The 17,338-nt window shown below is 39.4% G+C and overlaps 1 protein-coding gene across 4 annotated transcripts in view; it reads right to left on the bottom strand.

Annotated features, from left to right (window-relative positions):
- Positions 1 to 17,338, bottom strand: part of NUP153 (nucleoporin 153) — a 310,572-nt gene that overhangs the window by 210,977 nt on the left and 82,257 nt on the right. For all 4 annotated transcript variants that reach the window (XM_033934594.1, XM_033934593.1, XM_033934596.1 and 1 more), the window contains one exon: positions 17,052 to 17,104. In XM_033934594.1, coding sequence (XP_033790485.1) covers positions 17,052 to 17,104 — 53 coding nt within the window. The remainder of the gene's footprint in view (positions 1 to 17,051; positions 17,105 to 17,338) is intronic.

The following is a 17,338-nucleotide window of genomic DNA, read 5'->3' as shown; positions in this document are numbered from 1 at the left end:
CTTCTATTAAATTGCTTTCCTAATTATTTCCATTTGTTTGTTTCTCTACCCTCCCAGTTGGGAGTAAGGATCCTGATTGTAAGGGGTGGAGTTAAAAATCCATGACATCATGTTTGATCACAGCAGAAGGAAGGAAGATGCTGTCATGGAATTGTAACAAATGTCTGTTTTCTGCTTGAGTATGTATGCTGAACTGAACTCAAAATTTTCTCTTAGGATTCCGTGGCTGGCGTCATGATTATTGCAGTTATCTGGATTAGAGAATGACACGGTGACAAAATTCATCACCGTTCCCATCCCCACGGATAACCGTGGGAAATAATCCCATGTCATTTTCTAGTGTCTATTTCAACCTCGGTCCTTCTACACCAGCATTCTTCAAAGCAAAGCTTGCGGGTCAGGGTTTGTGGCCATTCATACTCTAATTCTTCCCTCTCTCCTTAAAGAATGACATGAAGATGGTTTCCCGCGGTTATCCGTGGGGATGGGAACGGTGATGAATTTTGTCACCGTGTCATTCTCTAGTCTGGATCTCACTGAGTTTGAGTAGGTAGAACCGACATTTCATCCATGCTGTGTCTTTCTTCAGGTTATGCTGTAAGGTCTGCAGTTTGTCTTTATATATGGTAGGTTCTCTAGCCTGATTAGCTGGGGTTTGAGGTGATTGAAATCAGGGCTGTGGAGTCGGAGTCGGGGAGTCGGAGGAAATTTCAGGTACTTGGAGTCGGAGTCAGAAGTACAAAAAACTGAGGAGTCTGAGTCGGAACATTTATCTACCGACTCCATTTTTGAACTTTGCATACCAATCACGAGCGATTCTTTCAGCTATAGCACCCACTATATACACAGCACAAATGTTGCGAGCAGCTTCTGCGGCCTTAGAACCTTGATTAAAAGCAAAAAGAAGATGGTGTCGAAAATGCTCATTTCTCTCAACTTGACATTCCATTTTAACGATCTGAAAATTAACCAGTGGAGTCGGAGGCGGAGTCGAGGAGTTGGAGTCTGAAGTACAAAAAACTGAGGATTCGGAGTCGGAACATTTATCTACCGACTCCACAGCCCTGATTGAAACAGGAAAGTCCATTGGTCATGATTTTTTTTTTTCAGTTCAAACATTTTATTACATTTTTATAATAGGCAAAATACAACTGAGAACTATATAAAATATAACACATAAAATAAACACAGTGATATTGTCATTATCAGAAGGGAAGAAATACTACAATTATCAGTTATAATTAAACACAATCATAATACCCATTGATGAGATAATATATTAAATCCGTGAAATATAGGTTTCAAGAGGTTTCCAAATCTTACAAAGTTTATGGCTTTATGTATGTTTATTTGAAAACAGCTGTGACTCTAGGCGGTATATTAAGTTTTTTAAATAAATAATAAACCCCTGGATCGCTGCCAGACCTCATGAGAATCCTGGTAATCTAAATAAGCTCTCCACATCAAATTAACAAATTTAGGAGAAAAGGCCTTACTAGGCATTAGAGAATGACACGGGGAAAAATTCTATCCCCGTCACCGTCCCTGGACCACCATCCTCTGCACTGCCCCGTCCCCGCTGGTCCTTTCACCGCCCTGTCCCTGTCTCTGCCATCCCCCTTCACCGCCCCGTCACCGTCCTCGCTGTCTCTTTCACCGCCCCGTCACCGTTAGAGAGCTGCACGGGAACGGGGACGACGGGAATCCCGCGGGACCCGCGGGTTCCCCCTTCGGGTCACGGGGATCCCGTGGGGATGCCCCTAGGGTTGCGGGGATCCCGTGGGGACGCCCCTAGGGTCGCGGGGATCCCGTGGGGACGCCCCCTAGGGTCGCGGGGATCCCATGGGGACGCCTCCGAGGGTCGCGGGGCTCCTGCGGGGCTGGATGTACTCAGTCGCGCGGCTCTTCTTCTCCCTACCTTCTCTGCTTGCAGCACAGAGCCGAACGGAAGTCTTCCCGACGTCAGCGCTGACGTCGGAGGGGAGGGAGGGCTTAAACAAAGCTTAAACAAAGCCCTCCCTCCCTCCGAAGTCAGCGCTGACGTCGGGAAGACTTCCGTTCGGCTCTGTGCTGCAGGCATGGGCAGGTAAGGAGAAGGAGAGTAGCCTCGCGGTTCGAGTGGCTACCAAGGGAGGGGGGCGGTCCGCCCTGCCCCGCCCCGGTTGCAGCACAGCCGGCCAGGTCCCCTTACTTTTGTGGCACTTCCCCGACCGACCGACAACAGCCCGGGTCCGACAATCCTCCCTGCCCTGTAGCCGCGAATCTAAATTACCTTCTTACAGCAGCTGTAAGAAGGTAATTTAGATTCGCGGTTAAGGGCAGGGAGGTTTGTCGGACCGGGGCTGTTGTCGGTCGGTCGGGGAAGTGCCACAAAAGTAAGGGGACCTGGCCGGCTGTGCTGCACCCGGGGCGGTAGAGAAGGAGGGGGGAGAAGGACGCTGAAAGGCCATGGTGAAGACAGGAGGGGGGGAAGGACTCTGAAAGCACTTGAAGACAGAGGAGGGAGAAGGACGCTGAAAGCACATGGGGGAATACAAAGGGGTGGAGAAGGACGCTGAAAGGCCATGGGAAGGGCGGGGGGGAAAGGACTCTGAAAGCACTTGTGGAAGACAGAGGGGGGAGAAGGATGCTGAAAGCACATGGGGAAGACAAAGGGGTGGAGAAGGACGCTGAATGGACATGGGGAAGACAGAGAGGGAGAAGGACGCTGAAAGGACATGGGGAAGATGGGGGGGAGAAGGACACTGAAAGGAAATGAGGAAGAGAGAGTAGGGAGAAAACGCTGGTAGGAAGAAGACAGATGCCAGACTATGAGGGGAGTGGAGAGAAGAAGATGGGTGCCAGACCAATTTGGAAGGGGGAAGAAAGGGAGAGGCACAGTAACAGAGCAAATGGAAGATGCAGAAGGAAGAGAGACAGTGGATGGAAGGAATTGAATGAGAACATGAGGAAAGCAGAAACCAGGCAACAAAGGTAGGAAAAGAATTCTATTTCTTTTTTTTTTTTTTTGCTTCAGGATAAAGTAGTACCGTGTTTCCCCGATGATAAGGCAGGGCCATCAAATAAGACAGCCCCCCCTTTTTAGAAAAAATTGTAAAATAAGGCCCCCCCCCCCCGCAAATAAGCCACCCCCCCCCCCCCCCCGCAAATAAAACACCCACCGATACCTGCGCTTACCCGAATCGGGTGGTACGGTGGGTGACTCCGTGTGGTCCCTCCGTCTACCGCGGGGGTCGGCAACCCGCGGCTCCAGAGCCGCATGTGGCTCCTTTCCACCTTTGCCGTGGCTCCGGTAGTGTGTCACGCAGGAATGCAACTTACAAGTCCGGCATCGCGGCGGGAAATAGCCATGCTGAGCAGTGAGCTCAGCATGTACACAGATGAAAGCCTTGCTTGCTGATTGGTCCGGCGGCCATGCCGCCGAACCAATCAGCAAGCAAGGCTTTCATCTGTGTAGTGCTGAGCTCACTGCTCAGCATGGCTATTTCCCGCCGCGACGCCGGACTTGTAAGTTGCATTCCTGAAAAAGAAATCATCCTGGCCGGGGTCGGTGTCATGCTCCGGAGATCTACAGCCTTCCTATCTCCCTCTCCCTTCTACCTGCTTCCGGCCACATCCCCTGCTCCGCGGCTCTCTTCGGCAACTCAGCAGCAGCAATCGACACAAGCTTCTGACGTCGGGGCCTACCCTCTGCGAGTCCCGCTTGTTTCAACTTCCTTTTTCCACAAAGACGGGACTCGTAGAGGGAAGGCCTCGATGTCAGCAGCTTGTCTTGATCACCGCTGCTGACGAGTTGCTGAAGAGAGCCGCGGAGCAGGGGGATGTTGCCAGGTGCAGGTAGAAGGGAGAGGGCCAGATGCAGGACTCGTGGGTGAGGGAGGAGAAGAGAGAGGGGAGGGAAACAAAAGGAAATATTTCATACTGGGCTGGGCCGGAGTGGAGGGAGGGTGGAAAGACATTGAAAGGGTAAATAAGGCATCCCCCCGAAAATAAGCCCTAGAGCAGGGGTCTGCAACCTTTAAGACATAAAGAGCCACTTGGACCCGTTTTCGAAAAGAAAATAAAACTTGGAGCCGCAAAACCATTATAAAACAAATCTAACACTGCATATATTGTTTCTTATCTTAATGCTATGTACAGGATCACTAAATTGAAAATAAAATCATTTTTCCTACCTTTGCTATTTGGTGATTTCATGAGTCTCTGGTTGCACTTTCTTCTTCTGACTGTGTATCCAATCTTTCTTCCTTTCTTTCAGCCTCCTGTATGTTTCCTCTCCTCCAGACCTCATTCTCTCCCCCAACTTTTTCTTTCTGTCTCCCTGTTCCCCCTTCTTTCTGTCTCCGTGCCGTCCCCCAAGCCACTCGGTTTGCTGCCACCGCAATCGGGGAACAGCCCCAAGCCACCGCCGTCCCAAGCTTTCCCTGCAGAAGTGTTGCGCTGACCAGCATTCCGCTCCCTGACGTCAATTCTGATGTAGGAGAGGAAGTTCCGGGCCAACAAGGCATTTCTCCTCATTCCATCCAGCCTGAGCCCCATCTCTCCTTGATCCAGCATTTCCCTTCTGTGTCTGTCAGAATTACCATTCCACCTATTTTCCAGCATCACCCTTCTTTGTGTCCATCTCACCTATATCCCTATCTCACCACTTTTTCAGAATCTTCATTTGTCTCTGTCCTTATCTTTACGCCATGTTCACCATTTGCCCTTTCAATGTCTTTATCTCCCCCCCCCCCACTTTTTCAGCATTACTTCTATGTCTCTATTTCACCTCCTCTTCATGTCCCCTCTGTATCTCTATCCTTATTCAGTAGGTCCTGCTTACCCTTTCTCTTCTTTGTGTCACTATATCCATTTTCAGCTTTCCCCCCTTTTCCTTTGTTACTGCACCCGGTAGCCAGAATCTTTCCACCCTCCCTCCACTCCGGCCCAGCCCAGTATGAAATATTTCCTTTTGTTTCCCTCCCCTCTCTCTTTCTCTCTCTCTTCTCCTCCCTCACCCACGAGTCCTGCATCTGGCCCTCTCCCTTCTACCTGCACCTGGCAACACCCCCCTGCTCCGCGGCTCTCTTCAGCAACTCGTCAGCAGCGGTGATCAAGACAAGCTGCCGACATCGAGGCCTTCCCTCTACGAGTCCCGCCTTTGTGGAAAAAGGAAGTTGAAACAAGCGGGACTCGCAGAGGGTAGGCCCCGACGTCAGAAGCTGCTGCTGAGTTGCCGAAGAGAGCCGCGGAGCAGGGGATGTGGCCGGAAGCAGGTAGAAGGGAGAGGGAGATAGGAAGGCTGTAGATCTCCGGAGCATGACACCGACCCCGGCCAGGATGATTTCTTTTTCAGGCGTCGCGGCGGGAAATAGCCATGCTGAGCAGTGAGCTCAGCACTACACAGATGAAAGCCTTGCTTGCTGATTGGTCCGGCGGCACGGCGGGGCGGGGCCGCCGGACCAATCAGCAAGCAAGGCTTTCATCTGTGTGTGCTGAGCTCACTGCTCAGCATGGCTATTTCCCGCCGCGACGCCGGACTTGTAAGCTGCATTCCTGCGTGACACACTACCGGAGCCGCAGCAGAGGTGGAAAAGAGCCGCATGCGGCTCTGGAGCCGCGGGTTGCCGACCCCCGCCCTAGAGCATATTTTGGCCTTCCAAAAAAAATAAGAAAGTGTCTTACCATCGGGGAAACACGGTATATTAGTTGTGTTGATAAAAATTTATAAACATTAGAGGCTCTGGTAGAAACCCGTTTACAAAGTATGTATTCTTCCCAATTAATATTTTCAAATTAATAAAGTCTTTTTGCTTATTTGTAAATGGGTTTCTACCAGAGCCTTTAATTCAGTAGCATAATTAAATGAAATAACTATTTCTGAAGTTTATAGGGACGGGCGGGGACGGAGGGGATTCCTCGCGGGGACGGGTGGGGACGGGTGGGATTTCTGTCCCCGCACAACTCTCTAGTCACCGTCCCCGTCTTCAGCGTCTTCTCCTCTCCATCCCCCCTTCCTCAGCACCCTTCATGCGGTCCAGAAGCTCCCTCCCGCCAGCCAGCCGTGCATATCCCTGTGTCCCTCCTTTTCCCTTACCTTTTCTTCTTGAAACTGGCGAATTCTATAAGGCTACGAGCTGTATTACAGCCGGAGCCTTGAAGTCGCGTCGGGTTGCCTGCTAGAAAAGTCTCCTCCGATGGAACCGGAAACAGGAAGTTGCGTCAGAGGAGACTTTTTTTTCAAGCAGGCAACGCGACGCGACTTCAAGGCTCCAGCTGTAATACAGCTCGTAGCCTTATAGAAATCGCCAGTTTTAAGAAGAAAAGGTAAGGGAAAAGGAGGGAGGGGGATGCATGGAAGGCCGGCGGGAGAGAGTGGGCTGCCGGATCGAACGCTCGTTCACTACTAGTTCACCGCCCCGTGCTACCATTCACCACTCCACGGGGCGGTGAATGGCCTTGTCCCCGAAGTCGTGGTGACCTTTTTTTTTTTTTGGTCACTGTTTTGGCGGGTTACCTGCGGCTAGCCGCGGGTAACAACCACCGTGTCATTCTCTACTAGGCATCACCGAGTCCCCTTTAGGTTAACTCCATCTTATGATCCATGACTTCCACACTCATAATGCCACTGTTTCAGGGCTCTGGGAGGGATTTTCTCATGGTAGACAGACCTCCCCAGAGGTTCCTCAGCCCTAGAGACCAAAAGGGAGACTAAGACCTATGCTCTCGTCTCCCCTTCATGAGCTGTGCAGCATGTGGTGCAATGGCATTCTTCCAACATCCATTCAGCACATAACCGGCATGAATTAGGAGTAAGAGAGCCTGAGAACACCATCCCTGCCAGGTTTGAGGCAAATTAAGGTGATTTGAAGGATTTGGAGAACTTTGAAAAAAAATTGGGGAATCCAAGATGGCCGTCACAGCAGTGTTTTAGCACTAGAATATGACTCAAAAATGCTTTAACTAAAACTAAAAATCTCAGAAAACAGGATTTTAGAGGTGGGAGTCCATAGGGGATGAGGCAGAAACCTTCAAAATCTTTTTTCAGATTCCCTTGATTTTGCCCATGGGCTGTAATAGACTTATTCACTGAAGGCGCTGCAGCTCTAAGTAGTAGCTAGATCTGGGAGAAGGATCCTTGCCTCAATCAGCCAGCCCTACTTACAGCCACCGTTCCATCCTTATGGAAGACTGCAATTGTTACTCCTATCCTTAAAAACCACAAAATTAGTATAGACGAACCCACAAATTACCGCCCTATAGCAAACCTACCATTTTTATCAAAATTAACAGAAAAGCTGATATTTAACCAACTTTCGGACTTTGTAGAAAATACCAACGCACGGGGGCGTGGCTTGGAACGCGCACGATATGGCAGCCTAACTGCAGCGCTCCCGTATCCAGGCAACAAACGGAATAAAATTAATACTTTTACTTTTTCAAATCGCGATCAAAAACACTTAAAACAACGTCGGAGATGGCGAATATGAAGCAGGGGAAAGCTGAGAAACCTTCGACATCAGGTATCTCAGCAAAAAGAACAAAAGTTACTCCCCTGTCACCATCGAGTGTGCCGTTCCCGATGGAGACTGAAGAACTCACTGAAAAGGCTGATATAATGACTGAACTCTATAAAATAAAACTAATGCTGACTGAAAACTCCAATAAAATATCTGAAGTAAAAGAAGAGCTTCTTAATATGAAACTAGAAATCCAAACTGAGAGACTGAGAATGACTGTGCTGGAAGAAAAAGTGGAGAGGTTTGAATCTTTCACACAGGAATATGAAAATGATAAAAAAGAAATAACTGCTTTAAAAAATCAAATGGTGGACATGGAAAACCGAGGAAAAAGGAAGAACATCAGAATTTTGGGGCTGGCTGAAAATATTGAAGGAGAAGATCCAGTACAATTCCTGGAAAATCTGTTACCTAAACTGCTTCAGCTTAACTCAAAATGGCCGTTAGAAATTGAAAGAGCCCACAGAATCCCCACAAGAAAGCCTGTAAACCAGCCTGCTCCAAGACCTTTGATATTCAAGGTGCTACGGTATCAACAAGCTCAAGAAATATTAAAAATGGCAAAAGCAAATAAAAACTTGAATTATAAAGGATCAAAACTGATTTTAGTACCGGATTTTGCTAAATATACTGCTAACATAAGAAAACAATTCCTCACATACAGACAGCAGCTGAAGGAAAAAGGATACATATATGGTCTATATTATCCATCCACTATGAGAATATCCAGTGGAAATAAATCCATATATTTTCAAGACCCGGCAAAGCTGAAAGAATTTCTGACACAAAAAGATCCTAAATTTATATAAAAAACAGAACAATTCAGCTGAAGAAAGAAGAAAGAAGAAAGAAGAAAGAAGAATGAAGATGGAAAAAAATGAAAATAAAGAAGATTATTAAAAAAAAAAAAAAAAAAAAAAAAAAATTTTTTAAGACATAAGAAATGTTATTAACTGGAAATAGTATATATTGGAATAATGGATGCAATAATATAATAGTTTTTAAAAATCAGCATCCACAATTATTAATATCACTAATTATTATTATATTAAAAAAAAAAAAAAAAAAAAAAATATATATATAAAAAAAAATTTTATTATCAAAATATAAATAAAAAATTATATATAAAATACAAGTTTTAATCAAATTAGATAATATATTCAATTATATAGCATATTAAATTATTAAGATTAAGTAATAATGAAATGAGTTACAAAGAAATTATCATTAAATACTGAAAAAATTTGTAATTGATATATTGAGAATAAGATTTACTAATGAAATATATTAATTTTATTATAAAATCAATATTTTAACTCTGTATAAAGAAATTATAATTTTATGAAATATATACAAGAAAAGTAGTTGAATATTTACAGAAATAATTAAAAAAATAGATGTCTAATAAATATTTTATTTTATTTTATTTAATTTTTCAGTCATAATAACTTATTATGATAAATAAGAAAATAAGTAAATGAATGATAGATAATTAATAAAATATGAATTTATTATAAAACTTATGTATTGACATAAAATGTATATTTTAATCAATTATTCATTCAAACTAATTTATTATGATGATGATTTATGAAAATGATTGAAATGCATTATTATTAAGATTAATATTATATATTTATATTAAAAATGGATATACTTAATTTATATGAAGATATAAAGATATATATATAAAGAATAAGAGCTACATTTAAAATATGTTTATCTATTAAGAATATTATATTACATGTATGCATATTGAATATAATTTATGATTCAAATATATATAAATTTCAGTAAATTTATAAAATTTTATAGATTAAATGAATATAATTTTTAAGAATATAAGGGTAGAAGTATAAAGAATGTATTGAATTCAAAAATATGTTTTTAAATAATATAATGAATTATTAGTTGCCTGGAGATGGAGTTGTAGGTTTTGCATGACCAATGCGTGTTCCAAATCAGAATAAGATAAAGGGTGGGAGGGGAGGGAAAATAATGGGTGGGAAAGGGGATAAATTCTTAATGAATGTGCTGGGAACTAATCATGTAAATAATCATAGAATACTGGATAAATATTGGATAAATATAATTATTAATTAGATGGATCTAAAAATGTATTCACTGAATGTCAATGGTTTAAATCATCCTATTAAGAAGAAGAAATTGTTATCGTTCCTTAAAAATCAAAATGCGGACATTTACTTTATTCAAGAAACTCATCTATCGGAAATTGAATCAAAAAAATTATCTGGAGGTTTTATTTCTAAATGTTTATTTGCACCGGCTTTAAAGAAAAAGGCTGGAGTGGCTGTTCTAATAAATAAAAAATGTAATGCAGATTTTAAATTAATTAATTATGATCCCTTAGGAAGATGGGTACATGTCGAAATGGTTCTGGGAAATACTACCCTGAATTTATTCAATTTATATGCTCCTAATACGAATCAAATGGAGTTTTTTAAACAAATTCAACAGTTGCTTTTACCACTGGCTACATCTAATTTAATAGTAGCAGGAGATTTCAATGCTGTAATGGATCCGATATTGGATAAAAAACCAAGTAAAGTTATAAAATCATTAGGCTTAGATAATTTGATTCTATCTTGTGATTTAGTAGATATATGGCGAATTCTTCATTTTAATGATCAGGAATTTTCTTTTTGTTCTCAGGTCCATAAATCTTTTTCACGAATTGATTATATATTTGTTTCTAATAATATAGCGCAGCGCATCTTAAAAGCAGTAATTGATCCCATTATAATTTCAGATCATGCTGGTGTGTGGATTAATCTTCAAAATTATGATGCTGAAAACTTAGATTTAATTTGGAAATTTAATAATGATTTATTAGCGGATTCAAAATTTCTTGAAGATTTCAAAATAAAAATGCAAGAATTCTTTCAATTTAATGAAACAGATGATATTAATGCTGAAATCTTATGGGATGCTTTTAAAGCAACTATGAGAGGAAATATTATTTCATATTCAACATTTATTAACAAACAAAAAAAAAAACAATTTCTTGAGATGGGAAATCAAATTAAATTATTAGAAAATAAATTAATTGAGAAATGGGAAAATAATACATTACAAGAATTATTAAAATTAAAAGTTAAATACAATGAAATTTCTTCTCAAATTGTGAGGAAAGACATTTTTAACAAACAAGTACAATATTATGGAAATTCAAATAAAGCGGGGAAATTATTAGCAAACTTTCTAAAAGCAAAGAAAAGAAAATCTAAGATTATTGCAATTAAAGATACACAAGGTAATACACATACCAACACAAAAGATATTATAACACAATTTCTTGATTTTTATAAAGAATTATATACTTCTAATTCTTATAAAAATAAAGAACAAGACGGATTAACTTTCTTAAATTCATATATTGGACCAAATATTCCAGATCATATAAAAGGAAGTTTAGAAGAACCTATATCTTTAAAAGAATTAGAAACAGCATTGAAGTCTCTTAGAGTTGGATCCGCTCCAGGTGGAGATGGGTATACTGTTGAATTTTATAAATTTTTCCAAAATATTATATTACCACATCTGTTAAATCTGTATCAATACCAATTAAAGAATGGAAAAATTTCTGGTACTATGGCAGAATCGATAATTATAGTCTTACCAAAACCAAACAAAGATCCTACTCTGGTATCAAATTACAGGCCTATTTCATTATTGAATGTAGATAATAAATTAATGGCTAAAGTATTAGCATTAAGATTGGCAAAAGCTCTCCCTTTCATTATTGATGTACATCAAACAGGATTTATTGCTAAAAGACACTCATCAAATAATACTAGATTAGCATTCCACTCATTAAATTTAGCAAAAAATATAAATGATCCAGCTTTTTTAATATCTTTAGATGCAGAAAAAGCTTTTGACAGAGTGGAATGGAATTTTATATACCAAGCTTTACAATGGTTTGGTATAGGATCCGGTTTTATTAAAATGATTCAGACATTGTATAGCTCTCCTGGAGCAAGATTATATATTAATAATAATTTATCAAATAGATTTAACTTGCATAGGGGAGTTAGACAAGGATGCCCTCTGTCTCCTTTACTTTTTGATATTGTCCTAGAACCTTTATTAATTGCAATAAACAAAACTAAGGAGATAGAGGGATTATCATTTACCAGTTTTGAATTTAAATTATCTGCATATGCAGATGATATATTATTATATTTAAGAAAACCGGAAACTACTATTCCATGTATACTAAATTTAATAGAAAAATATGGTACTTTTTCTGGATATAAAATTAATTGGAATAAATCTGAAATTCTCCCAATAAATGTTCATTGTACCAAAGGATTATTTGACCCATATTCATTTATTTGGAAAGAGGATGGTATAAAATACTTAGGAATTATGATCAAAAATACAATAGAAGACACAGTCAAAGAGAATGAAAAACTTTTATTAAAAAAAATAACAGAAATGTGTGAGCAATGGAATCCATTACATCTTTCTTGGTGGGGAAGAATTCAAACAATTAAAATGATGATATTGCCTGTGGTTTGTTACCAAATGAGTATGATTCCAATATTTTTTCAGGGGTCATTTTATAAAAAACTTAATAATATTCTTACAAAATTTGTTTGGTGTGGGAAAAGACCAAGAATCGCTTTAGTATCATTACAAAGACCAATTATGGAAGGGGGGGTAAATTTTCCAAATTTTTATAGGTATCATCAAGCCTATATTTTAAGACAGGGTATGTATTGGATCCTCCCAGACCTTTTAGAAAATGTACCAGATTGGCTGTATTTAGAATGGCGGCTCCTGTTCCCTTTATATCCAGAACAATTAATAACTATAAAAATGCCTAAAAGATACAAAGACCACAGAATTTTATTTGACACTTGGAAAACATTGAGATATATCAGTAATCTATCACCAGAACCTATTGCTAAATCTCTAAATCAATCAATATGGATAAACTCCAGGATCAGAATTGGCGGATATAAAATCGTCTGGAAACAATGGATAAATGCAGGAATAAGAACATTGAATGATGTCATATCAGAAAGTTCACTGCTTAGTTTTTCACAATTGCAAAACAAATTTGGTTTAAATAAAACACAATATTTTAAATGGATGCAATTGAAGCAGGCCATTCAGGTAGGGTTCCCTGAATGGAAAAATCTAAATAATCAATATAGCCTACAGGTTCTATGTTTCCAGACGGATTTTTTGGGTCACCAAGCCGCAAAATGGTACAAATTGATATATGGATTTTTAAATAAAAAAAAGAAAACAGGTCTTAGAGATATTTGGAGTATTGAGATTGGTCAGAAAATTTCTGAATCTCAATGGCCAAGATTTTGGTCCTGGAGATTAAGATCTACAAGGTCAGCATCTATGAATCAAACATGGTTGTTCTTATTACATAGAGTGTTCTGGACCCCAACGCGCCTGCAAAAAATAGATAGTACTAGATCTAATAGATGCTGGCATTGTAAATTAGAAATAGGGACGTTAGATCATTTAATCTTTTTCTGTCCCTATGTAAACGCTTTTTGGAATTCAATATGGCCCCAAATTAATAAATTACTAGAAAATCATGTAGGACTCTCATATGACACCATACTATTTGGCACTGCAATGAGAACTATGAGTCCGATTTCAGCAAATAATAATAAGCTATTAATGATACTAACAGGAGTCGCCATGCAACAAATTACTCAAAATTGGAAAGATTACACCAAATTAAATTACACATTCTGGTGGAATTCTGTTTGTCATATTTATAAAATGGAAAAAATAATAGCTTTACAACAGGGAAATCTTCTTAATTTTAATAAAATTTGGCAACCATTGACAAATTATTCTAATGATTAAGTTCTTAGCACAAGGATAAATAATATATACATGAATGGGGTGGGCTTTGAATAATTAATGAAATATATTATATAAAAAGGGATTGGGATTTATATTATACATATTATTGTATAAGTGTTATCATATTATATTTTCAACATGATGTATTATTAATGATAATATTTAAGATATGTAATAATTTATTGTATATTATATTTCTCAAATAATGTAAGAATGGAAAACTTATAAATAAAAATTTAAAAAAAAAAAGAAAATACCAACGCACTACACCCAAACCAAACAGGATTCCGTAAATTTCACAATACGGAATACTCTTTAATCGGACTAACATCAAACATACAATATTTCTTAGACCATCACAAATCTGTTATTCTTTTTTCATTAGATATCTCTGCCACTTTCGACACTATAGATCACGACCTTCTTCTACAAAGGTTAGAATCAATTGGAATAACTGAGAAAGTTCTTACTTGGTTTACTTCATATCTCACTAATCAAACTTCTTCTGTTAAGTTTAATAACGAAATGTCCACAACTCAATCTTCTACCTTCGGAATCCCTCAAGGATCTATTTTGTCCCCTCTACTGTTTAACATATTTCTCTCTCCACTTTTAAGCATCTGCCAGTCCATAGGTTTCACTCCTTTCTCTTACGCTGATGACATTCAGCTCATTCACCCCTTGGACCCAGAAAATAACAATGATATCGCATCCATCAATCACAAACTGGATATAATACAAAACTGGCTTAACACAAACAAATTGGCACTCAATATAAATAAAACTCAATCAATGTTATTCACCTGGAAAAAAGATATAACTTTGAAGAATTCATTCATTCTCAACAATATTCCACTCAATCTAGTTCCCTCTATCAAAATTCTTGGCGTAATAATCGACAATAAACTGCTTTACCACGAACATATTTCGTTCACTGTCAAAAATTGTTTTTTTTTTGTTTTTGTTTTATTTTTTATTAAATCTTTATTCCTTTTTATTTCTTTCAACAAGTGTACAGTATTATTACAATTAATTTACATAACACACTTGGCATTCTTAAACAATATTATTATACATGTTTTTATTCCCCCCCCACCTCCCACCCTTTTCCATATCAATAAAATATTCCTTCCAAATTTATATATAATTATACATCCCTTTTTGATAATACAATTAATCTGACATGAAATCTGTCCCTCCCCCCATCCTTCTTCCTCAAACACTTTAAACAACTCTATTAAGATACTAATTCACTCTTTAATCATAGCAAGACTCGACTATTGTAACGCACTTTTCCTTAACATCACACAGAAAGAAAAAAGGCGACTTCAGCTGATACAAAACACTGCTATTAAACTAATATATAACGCCAGGAAATACGACCATGTTTCACCATTACTAATAGACGCCCACTGGCTTCCAATTGGTCATAGAATCACCTTCAAAATAATGCTACTTATCTTTAAAACTTTAGCCTTTAACGAACCGCAATTTATATCCAAACTATTAATACCTTACAATTCTCAACGCTCACTCCGCTCAACCGGCCATAATCTTCTTACAGTCCCCTCTTTAAAAATTATTGGAACAAGAAGATCTGACTTATTCTCCGTGATGGGACCACAATGGTGGAATGCCCTACCGCAATATATTAGAAATGAAAAAGACGTCATAATTTTTTAAAAACTTTTAAAATCTTATCTATTCAAAGATGCTTTTAACATTTAATTCTCAGTGAGATTTTAATCATGCTGTGGTTTAATTACCCCTACCCTATTGTTTTTTTCCACTTTCTACCATAAACTGAAAATTGTAATTTTTATTCCTTCCCTCCCGATTCATGTCTGTTTTATATGAAATTGTATTGTTAAATTCTTTGTTTCTTTTTACTATATTATATTTTGACTATGTACATCGCTTAGTAATTCAAATAAGCGATTTATCAAATATATTAATAAACTTGGAAACTCCAATTGCTGAGATCTTCAGGTTGCCAGTCGGAATGATCCTCAACCCCCATGGAACAGCACAAGCAAAGGGGAAGCGTTGAAATTTCAGGCGGCACCCTGAAGAGCCTCGCTGAGTCCCCTGTAGATGCCTCACAGCCTGCGCTCAAACCCCTGTGATTCAGTAGGCAAGCTAAATTGCTAGGAATATGAACCCTGAGCTCTACAATAATTTCTGCAGGCTGGCCAAACAGGTCCCCAAGGGATTAACCTGCCAGTTGCAGACCCAAGTCTATTTACTATGTTATGCTACTATGTTACTATTTCTTCTTCAAGCAGGCAGAATTGTCCCGTCACTGGGGAGCTCTGGGGCACTGATAGCTGCAAAAACTGCAAAAAATCCCAAAAACAATAAAGAAATATGCAGAGTAGATCAGAAAGACACCTTCCGGCTCATGTGAAGAAGGAAAAACTGAAGGGGACAGCAGAGCCTTCTGGAGAAAGAGGAGGAGCTGAAAACCTGGAATGGATTCCTTCTGCATGGCTTTCAAGCACAGGGAGAATCATGAGAATTGACAGCAGCCATTCACGGAATGCAAGGGACCAGGCAGAAAGCGTAAAGCTCGCGCTCCTGCCTTATTCACCATTCTGCAGCAACAAAAGAGGCAGTCGTCCAGCAGGAGCACGGAAAGCTCCTGGTGAGACTGTGCTGGACCACTGGCATTTAAAAAAAGGTACCGGGGGACTGCAGGCTGCCTATCACCAGATGCCAGCATTTAAGAAAAGGTACCGGGGGACTGCAGGCTGCCTACCACCAGATGCCAGCATTTAAAAAAAGGTACCGGGGGGCTGCAGGCTGCCTACCACCAGACACACCTATGTGTAGAGGAGGAAAAAAATTCTGAACCAAATTTTTTTTTCCTTGGGTTTTCCTCCTCTACATGTAGGTGCGTCTTATAGAGTGAAAAATATGGTAGTTAGTAAATTGTAGAATTAATTTGGTAAAGTATCATTCTTAGGACTCTCTGGATGCCTTTTAGCACACCTGATTTGACCACTAAATTTCCAAAGCATCTGCCATGCTGCTAGAAAAAGAAAGTTAGCTTAGCTAAGTTGCACAGCTTATTTAAAGTAGTTCAACAGGTTTAGAGGCCATCATATTTGAAAATGGTCTGGATTTACAGATCTGCTCTAGGATATTCAGGTTTCACCTCTCTCCTCCAATACAACTAATACACAGTGTACAAAGGCGTCTGCAAGAAACACCATTTCAGTTCTATAAACTTGAACCAATCAGTGAAAAATGGTGGGGATGGAGTAGGTACTGGCATTCCCTTTGACCTGCTCCTTGAACAGAATGGCATAGCAGCAAAAGAGGGAAAGGGAGAAGGCAGAAAAATGAGAGAAGAGAGTATATCCTCCCTACATGTTGGAAAATATTCTGAGTTATAAATTAATGTGTTTTGAAGATTGGATATGCACCACTCTTTAATATGAATTAATATCAGTGAAAAGCTTAATTGAATGAAATGATTCCTATCATGGTTTTCTCTTGGTAATGTAAACCAACCCACAGTGGGTCACCGAGTGTGCTTCTCAGCGGTCAGAAGCTGCCAGACCTGAGACATATACATACTGCAAGATAAATCAGAGGTGTTTGTCCTTTTGCAACCCCACATATTATAATCACTTCTGAGAACACCTCTAGCGTCCCAAAACAAATCAAAGCATTAAATACCTTTCAGGTGGTTCCAGCTGTGGCTCCGGAGCCCGATCCTTCTCTCTTGCCTCCTGCAAGAACAGAGTATTCAATTTTAGCTTTTGGCTAGCTGTGTCATCTCCCCTTAAAACACAAAGCTAAGGTACAGCAATCTCACTTCATTTTTGACACCCTCAATTTTTTTTCTCTCTTATAAAGCCACAAGTCTACAAAGAGAATGGTGACATAGTGGTTTGCACTTTTAACACCTTTTTAAAAACTCTTAAACCATTACAACTTATATTAGCCAGACAGAAAAAGTTCAC

This window comes from Geotrypetes seraphini, chromosome 2 (assembly GCF_902459505.1).
Source record: "Geotrypetes seraphini chromosome 2, aGeoSer1.1, whole genome shotgun sequence".
Taxonomy (NCBI): Eukaryota; Metazoa; Chordata; class Amphibia; order Gymnophiona; family Dermophiidae; genus Geotrypetes; species Geotrypetes seraphini.
Note: the sequence above shows the minus strand (reverse complement) of the source record. Positions and strands in the feature narration are given on the sequence as shown.